The sequence below is a fragment of the Emydura macquarii genome, unplaced genomic scaffold (genome assembly GCF_026122565.2).
Source record: "Emydura macquarii macquarii isolate MOO-44397 ecotype Brisbane River unplaced genomic scaffold, CSIRO-AGI_Emac_v2 contig_3114, whole genome shotgun sequence".
Taxonomy (NCBI): Eukaryota; Metazoa; Chordata; order Testudines; family Chelidae; genus Emydura; species Emydura macquarii.
Window position 1 is genome coordinate 551731 of NW_027133251.1, and position 13632 is coordinate 565362.

Genomic DNA, 13632 nt, shown 5'->3' on the forward strand with positions numbered 1-13632 from the left:
AATCACTTGGGAAAACGCCGCAAGCAGGATTCACGCGCAGACGACCCCGGACAAAACACCCAGCCCCGAGCACGCGGGGCAGCTTCCTTTTGCCTCAGCTTCTTCAGTCCAGCAACAAGTTCCTTTAATGCGCCCGCCCCCTCACAGGGGTTGTCCTTCCTCAGGGCAGACCCAGAGTCGAGAGGTGCAGCTACGGAGTTCGCCTCCCACCCTGGCTGGGGGGGGGGAAGAAGAAGGCACCTTGCCTGCCCCCACTGTGTTCGGCCGCCCAGCCAGTCGCTCTGCCAGCCGCTCTGCTGCACGCCCTCGCCCGCTGCTACCACCTGCTTCTCCACCAGGGCTTGGTTTCTCCACGTTCCACCCAGCGCTCAGTCTCCGTTTCGGTGGTCGTCAGCTCTCAGGGGGCGAAGCTCAGGGCTGAAGCTGGGACGGGGGCACTGCCCCACCGAGGATGATTTCTGCTCTAGCCGGCACTTCAAACAAGGGACTCCTAATGGAATCTTAACTAGCTGTATGAACGGGGTGCGGGGGAGGTTAAACCATGCCTGGGGCTCCTCCAGGCAGGAATACCTGTCCCCCTCCTCCATCTCCCTTCACATGAACACGGCAGTGATTTGTAACCCACCACCAGGCAAAGGGATCACCTGGGCAAAGCAGTCCCCTCGCGCTGACAGCTACGCAGCAGTGCTGTGCTCATGCAAACACCAGCTCAGTAGGGGAGAGTCCCTTCAGACCCCGCTTACCTTCGCATTGCGTGCTGGGACCTGTGGTTTCCAGGGGCCACACCATTGTAGTAAGAGGCAGCGGGTTTGTAAACTAGGCGCAGCATCCGGGCTCTTGGCATTGCAAGCCCAGGGGTCCCGCTAGGGAGAGTTTGCACCTTGTCTCCTGCTGGGAGGGGAAACCTGACAAGGTTCCTAAAGAAGAGGGCTCACCATGGATTGCGGGGGCCACAGGCGCCCACAGCGCAAGTCCATCCAAGCCAAGTTTAGCCGCTGGATCAGAGCTGCTGGGGCCAATTCTCCCCGGTTTCTACTGGCATCCAAATGACTCGTAGCCCTGGCGGGCCAAACGCACTGAGTTGGCCCTCGCAGGGGATCAAAGCAGGTGAGCTGGGAGTAAGGTAACGCCCTGTGTGGAGAGGCCTGGGGACAAATGGATATTATTCCTTCCACACAAGCGTTCACGCCAATTCCCGATCATTCCCTCCTCCGCTAGCCCCCCACAATGCTTTGCAATGGCTCCCAGGGTGCTCCAGAGCGGGCGCACAAGGACTCTGTGCAACGGTCAGTGGGGTGCTAGTGGCGTGGCAGATGATGGGCCCCGCTTTCCAGCCACTCCGCTTTGCAGGGGAAGGAGAGGGGAACAACTCAACCTCCTTGCCCCCTCCGCTCCCCCGCACAGCTGTAAGGCCCTAAGGGGAAAGCAACCCACAGGTCTTCAGTAACCTCTACCTCTCAGATGCCAGGACATTAGGTCGGGGCGGAGCCAGGGCCGCATCGGAAATGAGGTATCTCAAGACGGGGAACAGCTACGGGGACAAATCCCCATAACCAGCCGAGGTCAGTTACGAGAGACAGTACACAGGGCAGGCTGGCTCCAGTGGGGCTCTGTGGCGTGCGCCCCAGCCCTGGGGCTCAGCCAACACAGAGCCCTTTGGGGGGGCACAGATTGCCCAGCTGCTGAGTCACCTCCCCAGGAGGTACAGACACGTGTGCACCGCCCAGAAGGCCACCAGAACACGGCTGTCTATTCAGGCAATGGATGGTGGCTCTCCCCATCATGGAAAGAAACGATAACAGGACCTCTGGAGAAAGTGCACCGTTCAAAGGACACCTGCCCCAGCCTCTGGCCTTCCTCCCCAAGCGCCCCTCATCAGAACCTTACAAGGAGGCAGAGTGGACACACACACCACGCGACCCAGGGGCAGAATGACACAGAGGCAGACTGCACGGGGCAGGCCTCTTCCGTGTGCGCACACAACAGACATTTCAGCATGCAGCGCAGCACGTGACGGCAGATGGGATCTGCTGCTTTGCAGAGCACATTTACATCAGATTGAGAAACAGGGCCGGGGCATGTCTAACGCTCTCTAGGCAGCGTTTGGAAATCATACAGCTACGGCGGGGTGGGTCTGTCACACCCATGACTGGGCACCAGATTCACACCGGCTGAACCCCATTTACTCTCCTGCAGTGACTCCAGGTTCAGCACCTGGCCCTATGCTAGGCACACGCACGCTGGGCGTGGTTTACATGGTGCCCGCAGTGCATACGCCGTTACCTGACCCTTTGAAGGTCGATAATGTTCAGATTAATGACCCGCTTCTGGTAAGGTTCTTCCCCCAGAATCAGGCTACTCAGAACTCACACCGAGTTCAGTATCTAGTGGGGAGTCTCGGGGCAGATAACAAGGACGCTCACATTGAGGACAAAGCGAAACCTTAGATACCTTTCTTAAAATAAATTGAGAAAGCTAGAAAAGATCCAAGCCCCGTAACAAGGTAATACAAGACTGGGGTGATCTGTGGCATCCCTCTCTGCATCAGCCTTTCGATCGCATACTCACACCGTTCGTGGCGGGCTGGTGTAAGAGACAGAAGGACCCTGTCGCATGCAGCGTCTGATAGTCTAAATTCCCCCACAAGTCGAAGGGTCAAGTAGAAAAAGAAACAGGCCGCGATGGAAGAGGCCCAGGAAAGAACATGGCGACTGCCCTGCTACAGAGCCAGAGCATCACCTGCTCAAGCTCCGTCCCTCCGGGTCAACCACATTGAGCTTTCCCCCCAATACGCTGAGCTGTACTTACGCTGCAGCTTAAGACATTGAGCCGTGCCACTGCCATTTCGGCGCGTCAGCATCCTGTCACCCCTGGCTTAAGCGGATTTGCTGTCACTCCTTCCCACTTCCTTGCGGTCCTGCTGATCGGGGCGTCCTAACTCCTACCACTGGGCAAGCTTTTCTTAGTTCCCAAAACCTAAAGGTCACCGTGGAGCTGTGCCAAGGCTTACAGCCTACGTAACCTCACTTCTGCTAACTCACTGCTCCAGCGCATATCTTACAGGATACAGGCCTGGAGGTTTCTTGCGTTCCAGCCGAATAGAATAAAAGGCAAGCTGGTGAATATAGCGGGGTGCATATAAATTGCGCAATGGGACTAGAATTCACAGGATGATCCATATCACACATTCCCATGATGGTTTGCATAGGCCCCCGGCTTTCAGAGAGCAGGAGAGACAGCAACAAAAAGCAACACAGGGCAGCCGGCCGCAGAGCCACGGACACACACAGAGAGGCGAGGGTTGCCTGCTGCAGACAGAGCACATGGACACACACAGACAAGCGTGGCCGCTAGACAGTCTCTTTACAGAAATATAGAGGAACATTTGGATATTAAAAAAATAGTGGTTACCCCTTTATAGCCTGTTTCTCCCCCGGCTGAGTGCTCACTGCGGCAGGCGGATGAGACGGCTAACAGTCAGCCTACCTGGCACGCAGGCGTGGGGGTCAGAGGGGCTCTTGCCCACAGCCTGTCTGGTACAGTCTGCAGGAGGTGGGCGGGAGGGATGGGAAAAGGGCGTCCTTCCACTGAGGCCGTGCTGGTGTGTGGGGAAGGGGTCTCACTGGGCCAGGTGGCTGAAATAGGCACAGGTTTCCAGGAGCAGGCCTTTGGCATAAATCTGAAGAGTGTAGAAGAGGGTGAGGAAGTCCTGAGTGCTGAAGATGGTGTCGCCCAAGATGAACATGACCGAGGCGGGGATGACGCCACGGCCGTACTCCACCATCCAGGTGCCGGCGCTCCACTGCACAGCCATGGCCTCTCCAGACTGCTGCACGATGGTGTCCCCTGCAGACAGACGGACAAACACACACAGCACTGGCTGTTATTCTGAACCCTGCAACAAAACCGGTTCCAGAGCGCTGCTCCCGGTATGTCTCCAGAGACAGCACACAGAGCTCTCCGTGGGCCTGATTCTGCAGGGACCTGAGCACCCTCCACTCCCAGCCTGGGATAAGGGGAATTGGGGGTGCTCAGCACCACGCTGGAGAGCCGCCAAATTAGAGGGAGGAGCAGCTAGTCCAGAGGTCTGCCCCCAACAGTGCCCGATACCAACTGCTTCCAAGGAAGATGCAAGGATCGCCCCCGAAAGGAGAATTATGGAACAGCCTTCCCACAGGGGCAGTTTCCTCCTGACACTCTGGGCTGGCTGCTGCTCTGAACCAGGAGGCTTTATAACCCTCCCCTTTTTCTTTAATCCTACCTTATGGGAGTCGAGATGTGCTCCTCACCCAGTCAGGGTATCAGCTTTGAGTCCTGCTCAACCTGGCCTCCATGAGATCTAGAGGCATGGCGTTCTGCAGGCTAATACACTGTCCCCAGGACAGGCTGTTTCCCCGGGCTCTGGGGGGCTGTGAGGATTACGCAGGGGGAAGTTTTCGTTTTACCTCCTCAAACTGCTACATGAAAAGCCCCCGGTGACCAGCGCTGCAAAAGCAGCAAGACAGAGGGGGGCTTCGAGCGCGAGATGGTGGGGTTCGCGCTGACAGCGCCACACGCACCTGGGTAATAGATTTCACTTCTGGTCGTCCCCTCCTTCCACTGCCTGAAGGTCCCCGAGACGATGTTGTAGTAAATGTCGGCCCAGTACCGACCTGCGGGAGAGGCAGACAGCGTGAAATCTGAGCAACGGGGCAAGACAGCCCATTGCTAGCGCCGGGTGGGCGTTAGATCAGCTGTCCCAGAACAAGCCCAGACACTCCTATGGGAAGGGAGTGGCGGTTCATGCTCGTCCAAGTGCCTAGAATTGTTAGTTCAGTCTTGCACTGATGCCAAAGAGCCCTGCTAGACCAGAAGCCAAGACCAGGTGCGGCACCTTGTGATACACCGGGACTTGCTTGTTCTCCGTGGAATTGATAGGCTCCTATTCCTGGCAGGCCCAGAGATCTCAAGCCACATCGTTCCCACCCCAGGCGTTTCTCACCCGCTTGAGCTCCTCCTTGATTTCAGAACTAGGCAGCCGAGCCCTCACCAGCCACCAGGTTTTAGACCGACCCTCGCTGTTTGGAAGCAGCGAGGCTGGGCTGTAAAGAACCAAGTGCGCTGGGTTTCCGGCTGACCTGCATGGACCCCTCTGAAACTGAGGTGAAAAGCAAAGCAAGGTGGGGAGGCGGAGGATCAGAGCGCAGCTTGCCATGCCTGGCTGGGACCTGCAGCTCTCCTGCGCCGGACACCTGCCCTTCCCCTGATCGCGTAGCACAGGGAATCAAAGGTAGCAGGGGTTCTGAGGGGATCTTGAGAAGCCGGCTGCAGGCTAAGAGAAAGGATCTGGCGTTGCCTCTGCCTCCTCCATTCTCTGGGGACCCAGCTGCATCCCCTTCGTATTGGCTCTTGGGGGCAGGAGGGCTTTGCTGATCAGCAGACTCCCAGCACAGAGCAGCAAAGGGATGGACAGTCACATCCTGCTCCAGTGGTCTCTGGAGCCCGGGGCCATCTCTGGGATTCCTCTGGCCAGGCAGGCTGCAGGCCAAAGGTGTCTTTGGGCGACGCAGTCGAGGAAAAGGCCACGGTTGTTTCAATGTAGAAGCTGTTAAAAGGCAGGGAAACGCGGCCACAGACAAGTGTCTCCCCACCCCCAAGCATGGCTGCACTGAAGCTGAGATCTCCACTGGTTCCCTAGTTGTTCTGCCCGCCAAGGACAGTGCAGGGTGTTTGGCCCAAATGCACATTTAGGGCAGTTCCTTTCACCCCTTCCAGACAGGTGGCTTCCATGCCTAGTGGAGGAGAGGGCACTGCTTGTAAGTCAGGGACACTCCCTCAGTCTGACTGTGAAGCAACAGGCGCAGCACCTGAATGCAGGGAGCCACAGAGACCCTGACCCACGGCCAAGTTCCTGGGGGTTGGAAGCACGTCTGATCTGCACACATTGCGAAAGTGGCTCAGCCTCTGCCCTGGACAGCAAAGGACATGAAGGCTGCATCTTCCTTCCACCCCAGTGTTTGCAGCATGGGATGAGATTTTCCAGCCCTGATCACTTCCTCTACACTCTGTGAGAAAGGCCCTGCCTCCATCCTTAGCGAGCCGGGCATCCAAGCCCCCAGACTGCAGCGCTAATGTCATGCCCAGGGCACTGTCGGCTGGGGTGCAAGACACCAGATTGGAGGTCAAAGTGAGCTCCAGAAGCAGCCCCCCAACCCCAGCCTCTCTGCTGGAATGTAGCTGCCTGAGCCCTGCTTACCTGAGTGGCCCCCCGTGTCGATGGCCGTCCCGAAGAGCAGCACGTACTCGGTGAGCGAGGCGTGCAGCAGGCACATGGAGCCCATCCACCCACCCGCGTTGATATACACCCACTGCAGATCCTCGTCCGGCAGGATGTGGCCTGGATGCTTCTTCCGCAGCTCCACAATGATCTTGGAGAAGGCCAGCTCATGGTCCAAGCCTGCAGCACCAACAAACCCGGGCAAAGTCATCCCCAAGCAGGAGGCCCATGGCCCGACCCATGTCCCTGCTGCCTTCTTAGTTCCCACCAGTACAAGCCATTGAGCCTAGAATGGGGACCGGGGCTGTATTCTGGGAATCAGATGTTAGAGATGGGATCTAACAGGCTCCCTGCTCTTCCTCATCTGTTCTCTGCTACCTCTCTCAGGTTTGGGATTAAGCTTCCCAAGCAAAGGAGCTCTCAGCCCTCCCCCAGGGAGTGATCTGCTTTTCACAGATCTTATTAATACTGGAGGTTTTGTGGGTGTGAGACACTGTACCTCAAAGCAGCACCTGTAAGCCCCATAGTCATAGTTCACATATGGTTGTGATGCAAAGCATGCCACATAAGATATCTTATGAAAGGTCATGATCTGCTGAATCCCACTGTTCGGTCAAGATATGTGCATTGTTAATGTGTATCAGGTTATGAGATTTTGCTGTATGGTTCTACTGAAATAAGTTTTAAGTTTGCTACAGAGGAAGCAAACCACTCCCAGGAGGGTGCTCATCAACCCTTAATCAACAGGGGAGTTGTAAACAAGGATTTACACATCAATGCCTTGCACAAGCACCACACAATGAGGACTGCCCAACTCTAGGACCCCATTGCACAAGACCACACCAGGAGGATCGCTCAACTGGGTGACTCAGCAAAGCCCACCACGCCACGTGGGCTAGTGTCTTCCAGGCAGAGGGACTGAGGATATAAACTAGGGGACAACGGCACCAGGCTTTGGCCTTTCTCTTCTCCCCTCACCCATGCTGGAAGCAACAAGGACATTGGGAAGACAAGGACCTCAGGAAATTGGTCCCAGGCCCAAGGGAGTAGCCGGTGTGGTAAGAAATTTAACATCCAGTGGGATGAGAAAACTGCTTGACCTAAATACTACCGAGTGTAATGAGGTTTAAGATTTAGATTATGTGTTTATCTTTTATTGTCTTTGGTAACGGTCTCTGATCTTTTATGCCTACAATTTATTATCTCTTCACATCTATCTTCCCGTACTTAATAAATATGTTTTATCTTTTACCTAAAACAGTGTGTTTTGGCTGAAGCGATTAGGAAATCTCAGACCAGTTATAAAGACTTGTGTGTGTCCTGCCTACATGGAGGGAGGGGCGGACTGGTTAATAAGCTTACCCTGGTCAGGTTTCTGACCAGGGCAGATCAGTACAATCCTGGGAGGCAGGGCTGGAAGGAAAGGGCTGGTGTTTTATTCTGTGTGATTGGTGAGTACCTCAGGGAGCGCTCATGCAATCTGGCTGGGTGTGGAGCTCTGATGTGCTGAGTGATAACAGCGCCTCAAGGGATTGGTAGTTTGGCACTAGCACAGCATCGTGAGAGACAGCCCAGGCTGCAGAGTGAAGGGGGCGCAGCCGTACCCCATTTCCAGGTGGCATCCAGGGACCCCGGGGCAGTGGGGTGCAGCCAGGCCCCGCCCTGAGATCCCCTGACGGTGGCCACCCGACAGCAAGCTCCCGGCTGGGGAGGGTCCTGGATCTCCAGCAAGAATAACAACCAGGCAGCCTCCCACGCGGAGCCGACAGTGGATGGACTGCGCCGGGCATCCCGCCCGCCAGACAGCTGGCACGGATGGGTGCAGCTGCGCCCCGCGGGCTGCCAGGGACCCCCCGGCCTGGCCCGGCGCACCCCGGCTGGGGCAGCGACTTACACTAAACCCCGGGTCCCATCCCCGGTACCCCCCCCAGAACCCAGCGTCCAACCCCCCCCGATTTTGGGCCCCCCAGGCCCGGGGCAGGCTGCGGCTGGGGTCCCGGGCCGGACTCACCCGCGTGCTGCCGGGCCAGCTCCGCGATCTCCTGCGGCTGGAACTCGTAGCGGCGGGAGCCGAGCCAGCTCCGCAGCCCCTGGGCCAGCAGGGCCAGGACCAGCAGCGCCAGCCCGGCCCGCAGCCCCGGCACCCACATCCCGCAGCGCGCCGCACCGTGCGGAGCCGAGCCGAGCCGAGCCGAGCCGCGCCAGGGCACGGTACCGCCCACTCCGCGGCCAGCCAATGGGAGCGCCAGGTGTCCCGGGCGCCGGCCAATCACAGCCTGCAGAGACAGACGGGGCGGCCGCGTGGGTCTCATCACAGCCCTGGAGCCGCCCCTTTAACTTGGAGGGGGGGGGGGGCCGCCCCGCGTATGGAATCACGTGACGGCGAAGCAGCTGGCGGAACGTTCGAAAACCGAGGGTTCGGGGCCGGGTCCTTCCAGCCCAGCGGTAGGAGGGAGCCCCCCCCCCGCCGTGTCTGACCCCCGCCCCACTCTTCACTGCCTAAAACCCCATCCAATCCCCCATACGCCCTGCATTGCTCCCCAGTGTCTGGCACCCCAGCACCCACCCCTCCCCAGCGACCCCCGGCACCCCAGCCCAGTGCCTGTGGGATGACGGGGGGCTGGTGTCTGCCCACCGGATGAGGCACCCCTGGCAGGGGCAGGTGGAAACGCCCCCATTCCCCACAAGAGGACGTCCGGGGCTGTGCCCTGTCCAGCCTGCTGTGCCCTGGAGTTAATGTGAACCAACCGGGGCAGTGGGGAAGCAGATCTGGGTCCCCGGGTACCTCCCAACAAGCAAACACCAATGAATAGAGCCCTGTGCGTGCGCAGGAGAAGGGTATCACTAGCCCCACTTAACAGCTGAGGGCGAAGAGCGAGAGTGTCTTGTCCTCAGTCATGCTGAAAATCTGGGGCAGAGCACAGAATAGAAAAGAACCCAGCAGTCCTGGCTCCCAGCCCCACAACCCTCTTCCCCTCCTAGAGCCGGGGATACAGCCCAGGAGGCCTGGCTCCCAGCCCCAGTCCGGCTCTAACCCGCTCGGCCCCATTTCCCTCCCCGAGGTCAGCCGGCTGCAGAGCCATGGGTCTGTCACCGGGGTGGCCAGCTGCAGATAAAGGACATGGACACACACAGACACGGGGGCAGCTCGGCAGGCGCTGCAGTCTATTTACAGAAATATAGAACAACATTTGGATGTTAAAAACGAGTGGTGTGGGTTTATCGATTACCCCGTCACAGCCTGTTTCTCCCCCGGCTGAGTGCTCGCTGCGGCAGGCGGACGAGATGGCTAACGGTCAGCCTACCTGGCACGCAGGCGTGGGGGTCAGAGGGGCTCTTGCCCACAGCCTGTCTAGTACAGTCTGCAGGAGGTAGGGGGGATGGGAAAGGGGCACCCTTTCCACTGAGGCCGTGCTGGTGTGTGGGGAAGGGGTCTCACTGGGCCAGGTGGGTGAAATAGGCACAGGCTTCCAGGAGCAGGCCTTTGGCATAAACCCGGAGGGTGTAGAAGAGGGTGAGGAAGTCCTGAGTGCTGAAGATGGTGTCAGCCAAGGCGAACATGAGCGTGGAGGGGATGAAGCCACGGCCGTACTCCACCATCCAGGTGCCGGCACTCCACTGCACAGCCGTGGCCTCTCCGGCCTGGTGCACGATGGTGTCCCCTGCAGGCAGACGGACAAACACACACAGCACTGGCTGTTATTCTGAACCCTGGGACAAAACCGGTTCCAGAGCGCTGCTCCCGGTATGTCTCCAGAGACAGCACACAGAGCTCTCTGTGGGCCTGATTCTACAGTGTGCTCAGCACCCTCCACTCGCAGCCCGGGATAAGGGGAATTGGGGGTGCTCAGCACCACACTGGAGACCTGCCAGATCGGAGGGAGGAGCAGCTAGTCCAGAAGTCTGCCCCTGACAGTGCTCGGTACCAACTGCTACCAAGAAAGATGCAAGGATGCCCCCGAAAGGAGAATTATGGAACAGCCTTCCCACCCGGGCAGTTTCCTCCTGACACTCTGGGCTGGCTGCTGCCCTGAACCAGGAGGCTTTATAACCCTCCCCTTTTTCTTTAATCCTACCTTATGGGAGTCGAGATGTGCTCCTCACCCAGTCAGGGTATCAGCTTTGAGTCCTGCTCAACCTGGCCTCCATGAGATCTAGAGGCATGGCGTTCTGCAGGCTAATACACTGTCCCCAGGACAGGCTGTTTCCCCGGGTCTTGGGGGGCTGCGAGGATTACGCTGGGGGAGCTCTAGTTTTACTTGCTCAAATCACTACATGAAAGGCCCAAGTGACTGATACCGCAAAGGCAGCGAGACAGAGGACAGCTCCGAGCGTGAGTGGGTGGGGTTCGCGCTGACAGTGCCACACGCACCTGGGTAATAGATTTCACTTCTGGTCGTCCCCTCCTTCCACTGCGTGAAGGTCCCCGAGATGATGGTGTCGGAAATGTCGGCCCAGTACCGACCTGTGAGAGGCAGACAGCGTGAAATCTGGGCACTGCAGGCTGCTGTGTGGGTTAGATCAGCTGTCCCAGAACAAGCCCAGACACTTCTATGGGAAGGGAGTGGCGGTTCATGCTCGTCCAAGTGCCTAGAATTGCGAGTTGCCGTCTTGCACAAAGATCCCTGCTAGACCAGAAGCCAAGACCAGGTGCGGCAGCTTGTCACACATCTGGACTTGCTTGTTCTGCGGGGAATTGGTGTGCTCCTATTCCTGGCAAGCCCAGAGATCCCAACCTACATCGTTCCCATCCCAAGCATTTCCTACCCTCTGTAGCTCCCCCTCGATTTCAGAGCTCAGCAGTCAAGCCCTCACCAACCACCACTGTTTGCAAGCAGGGAGGCTGGGCTGTAAAGAACGAAGCGCGCTGGGCTGCTGGCTGTAGGTACTGCTGAGATGGCAGCTCCACAAACCCCTCTGTAACGGAGGTGAAAAGCACAGCGAGATGGGAAGGCGAGGATCTGAGCACATCTCAGCACGACCTGTGTGGGACCTGCAGCTCTCCTGTGCCAGACACCTGCCATTCCCCCGATGAGCAGCTAACAACTTATCCTGGAGGCAACTACCCACAGGGAGGAGAGTAATCAGACACAAGACAGGCTCCCCCTTAAGGCCTCAACTGGGTCTCTCTTTCTGGAAGGGGATAAATACCAAGTGTTTACACAGCATTCCTGGGCTGGGGGATCCTGGATGCGCAGCCACCCCTCTGAAGATGCAACAAAGAGGGATCACGAGGCAGAGACGCTCCTCCTAGCAGACAGGCTGTGCTGGGAAGCTACGAACTGAAGAGGGACGATCGGAAGGGCTACGTTTGTTTGGCTCAGCCAGACCACAGCTGGCAGGGGAGAGAAGAGAAGGCACCACAGGCATCTACAAGCGCCTGATGGGGACAAGCCCCATGGAGGAAGCAGGATTATCAGGGGTAGGACAAAGATCTAAATGGAATCAGATGAAGCCATTTGCTTCAGTCACTTATAATCAGACCAGAAGCGGCTCATGGGAGCACACTGCAGGGAGCAATCCCGCCCCGGCTCTGGAGCCCGGGGCCATCTCTGGGATTCCTCTGGCCAGGCAGGCTGCAGGGCAAAGGCGTGTTTGGGCGACACAGTGGAGGAAAAGGCCACGGTGGTTTCAATGTAAAAGCTGTTAAAAGGCAGAGAAACGTGGCCATGGGTAAGTGCCTCTCCACCCACTAAGCACTGGAGCCAAGGTCCCTCAGTCAGTAAAGCAACAGGCGCAGCACCTGAATGCAGGGAGCCACAGAGTCCCTGACCCACGGCCAAGTTCCTGGGGCTGGAAGCACGTGTGATCTGCACACATTGCGAAAGTGGCTCAACCTCTACCCTGGACAGCAAAGGACATGAAGGCTGCATCTTCCTTCCACCCCAATGTTTGCAGGGTGGGATGAGATTTTCCAGCCTTGATCTCTTCCTCTACACCCTGTGAGAAAGGCCCTGCCTCCATCCTGAGCGAGCCGGGCATCCAAGCCCCCAGACTGCAGCGCTAGTGTCATGCCCAGGGCACTGTCAGCTGGGGTGCAAGACACCAGATTGGAGGTCAAAGTGAGCTCCAAGCACTGGGCTACCCAGCAGCAGCCCCCCAACCCCAGCCTCTCTGCTGGAATGTATCTGCCTGAGCCCTGCTTACCCGAGTGGCCCCCCGTGTCGATGGCCGTCCCGAAGAGCAGCACGGACTCGGTGAGCGAGGCGTGCAGCAGGCACCTGGAGCCCATCCACCCACCCGCGTTGATATACACCCACTGCAGATCCTCGTCCGGCAGGATGTGGCCTGGATGCTTCTTCCGCAGCTCCACAATGATCTTGGAGAAGGCCAGCTCATGGTCCAAGCCTGCAGCACCAACAAACCGGGGAAAAGTCATCCCCAAGCAGGAGGCCCACGGCCCGACCCATGTCCCTGCCGCCTTCTTAGTTCCCACCCGTACAAGCCACCGAGCCTAGAATGGGGACCGGGGCTGTATTCTGGGAATCAGACGTTAGAGATGGGATCTAACAGGCTCCCTGCTCTTCCACATCTGTTCTCTGTAACTTCCCCCCAGGTTTGGGATTAAGCCTCCCAAGCAAAGGGGCTCCCGGCTCTCCCCTAGGGAGCGATCTGCCTTCCACAGATCTTGTCGCTACAGGGGGTTTTGTGGGTTGCGGATCTCCTGCGGGTGGCTGATTTCGCTCCACGAGCCCAGGTCCCCGGGAGGCGCCGTTCTCCCAGACAGCGAGCTGCAGAGGCTGGCGGCGGCCCCGGTGCCCTGCCCTGCCCAGCCCCGCGGCGGCCCGGATCTCCAGCAGGGGCAACACCCAGGCGACGTCCCTCCCGGCTCCACCGGGTTGGGCTGCGGCGTCGCGCCCGCCAAGCAAGTGGGCAGCCGGCACGGATCGGTGCAGCCGCGACTCCCCGGGCCGGCGATGCGCACTGAGCCCCGGATCCCCCCCGCCCCACGGGTCCCTCCCCGGAGCCCGCCCCCCAGGCCCGGGCCGGCTGCGGCTGGGGTCCCGGGCCGGACTCACCCGCGTGCTGCCGGGCCAGCTCCGCGATCTCCTGCGGCTGGAACTCGTAGCGGCGGGAGCCGAGCCAGCTCCGCAGCCCCTGGGCCAGCAGGGCCAGGACCAGCAGCGCCAGCCCGGCCCGCAGCGCCCGCGGCCCCGGCACCCACATCCCGCAGCGCGCCGTGCCGTGCCGAGCCGAGCCGAGCCGCGCCAGGGCGAAAGGGACCCGCCCACTCCGCGGCCAGCCAATGGGAGCGCGCGGAGACCCGGGAGTCCCGGCCGCCGGCCAATCGCAGCCCGCGGAGCGACACGGGAGGGAGGGGGGCGGGGCTCTCCGACGCGCTCGGTCACTGGGTCAATGGGTGGGGGGAGGAGGGG

At 59.1% G+C, this 13632-nt stretch overlaps 2 protein-coding genes across 2 annotated transcripts; both read right to left on the reverse strand.

The window, feature by feature from the left end:
* Positions 1 to 896: 896 nt before the first annotated feature.
* Positions 897 to 8683, reverse strand: LOC137141788 (sigma non-opioid intracellular receptor 1-like). Its single transcript, XM_067530875.1, has 4 exons — positions 8268 to 8683; positions 6236 to 6436; positions 4560 to 4652; positions 897 to 3846 (listed from the first exon to the last, which is right to left on the reverse strand). The coding sequence occupies exons 1-4, from the start codon at positions 8566 to 8568 to the stop codon at positions 3620 to 3622; spliced, it is 822 nt and encodes a 273-aa protein (XP_067386976.1). The 5' UTR covers positions 8569 to 8683; the 3' UTR covers positions 897 to 3619.
* Positions 8684 to 8943: 260 nt separating this feature from the next.
* Positions 8944 to 13485, reverse strand: LOC137141784 (sigma non-opioid intracellular receptor 1-like). The gene is made up of 4 exons (XM_067530870.1): positions 13276 to 13485; positions 12404 to 12604; positions 10629 to 10721; positions 8944 to 9918 (listed from the first exon to the last, which is right to left on the reverse strand). The coding sequence occupies exons 1-4, from the start codon at positions 13421 to 13423 to the stop codon at positions 9692 to 9694; spliced, it is 669 nt and encodes a 222-aa protein (XP_067386971.1). The 5' UTR covers positions 13424 to 13485; the 3' UTR covers positions 8944 to 9691.
* Positions 13486 to 13632: the final 147 nt, after the last annotated feature.

Bases quoted from the DNA above. Each gene is read 5' to 3' on its own strand.
- LOC137141784 (XM_067530870.1), bottom strand. From the start codon at position 13,423: ATGTGGGTGCCGGGGCCGCGGGCGCTGCGGGCCGGGCTGGCGCTGCTG. The intron at 12,605-13,275 runs GTGAGTCCGGCC...TTGGTGCTGCAG, and splicing joins GCTGGCCCGGCAGCACGCGG to GCTTGGACCATGAGCTGGCC. The intron at 9,919-10,628 runs GTGCGTGTGGCA...GTCTGCCTGCAG, and splicing joins AAGTGAAATCTATTACCCAG to GGGACACCATCGTGCACCAG.
- LOC137141788 (XM_067530875.1), bottom strand. From the start codon at position 8,568: ATGAGACCCACGCGGCCGCCCCGTCTGTCTCTGCAGGCTGTGATTGGC. The intron at 4,653-6,235 runs GTAAGCAGGGCT...CCTCTCCCGCAG, and splicing joins CGACACGGGGGGCCACTCAG to GTCGGTACTGGGCCGACATT. The intron at 3,847-4,559 runs GTGCGTGTGGCG...GTCTGTCTGCAG, and splicing joins AAGTGAAATCTATTACCCAG to GGGACACCATCGTGCAGCAG.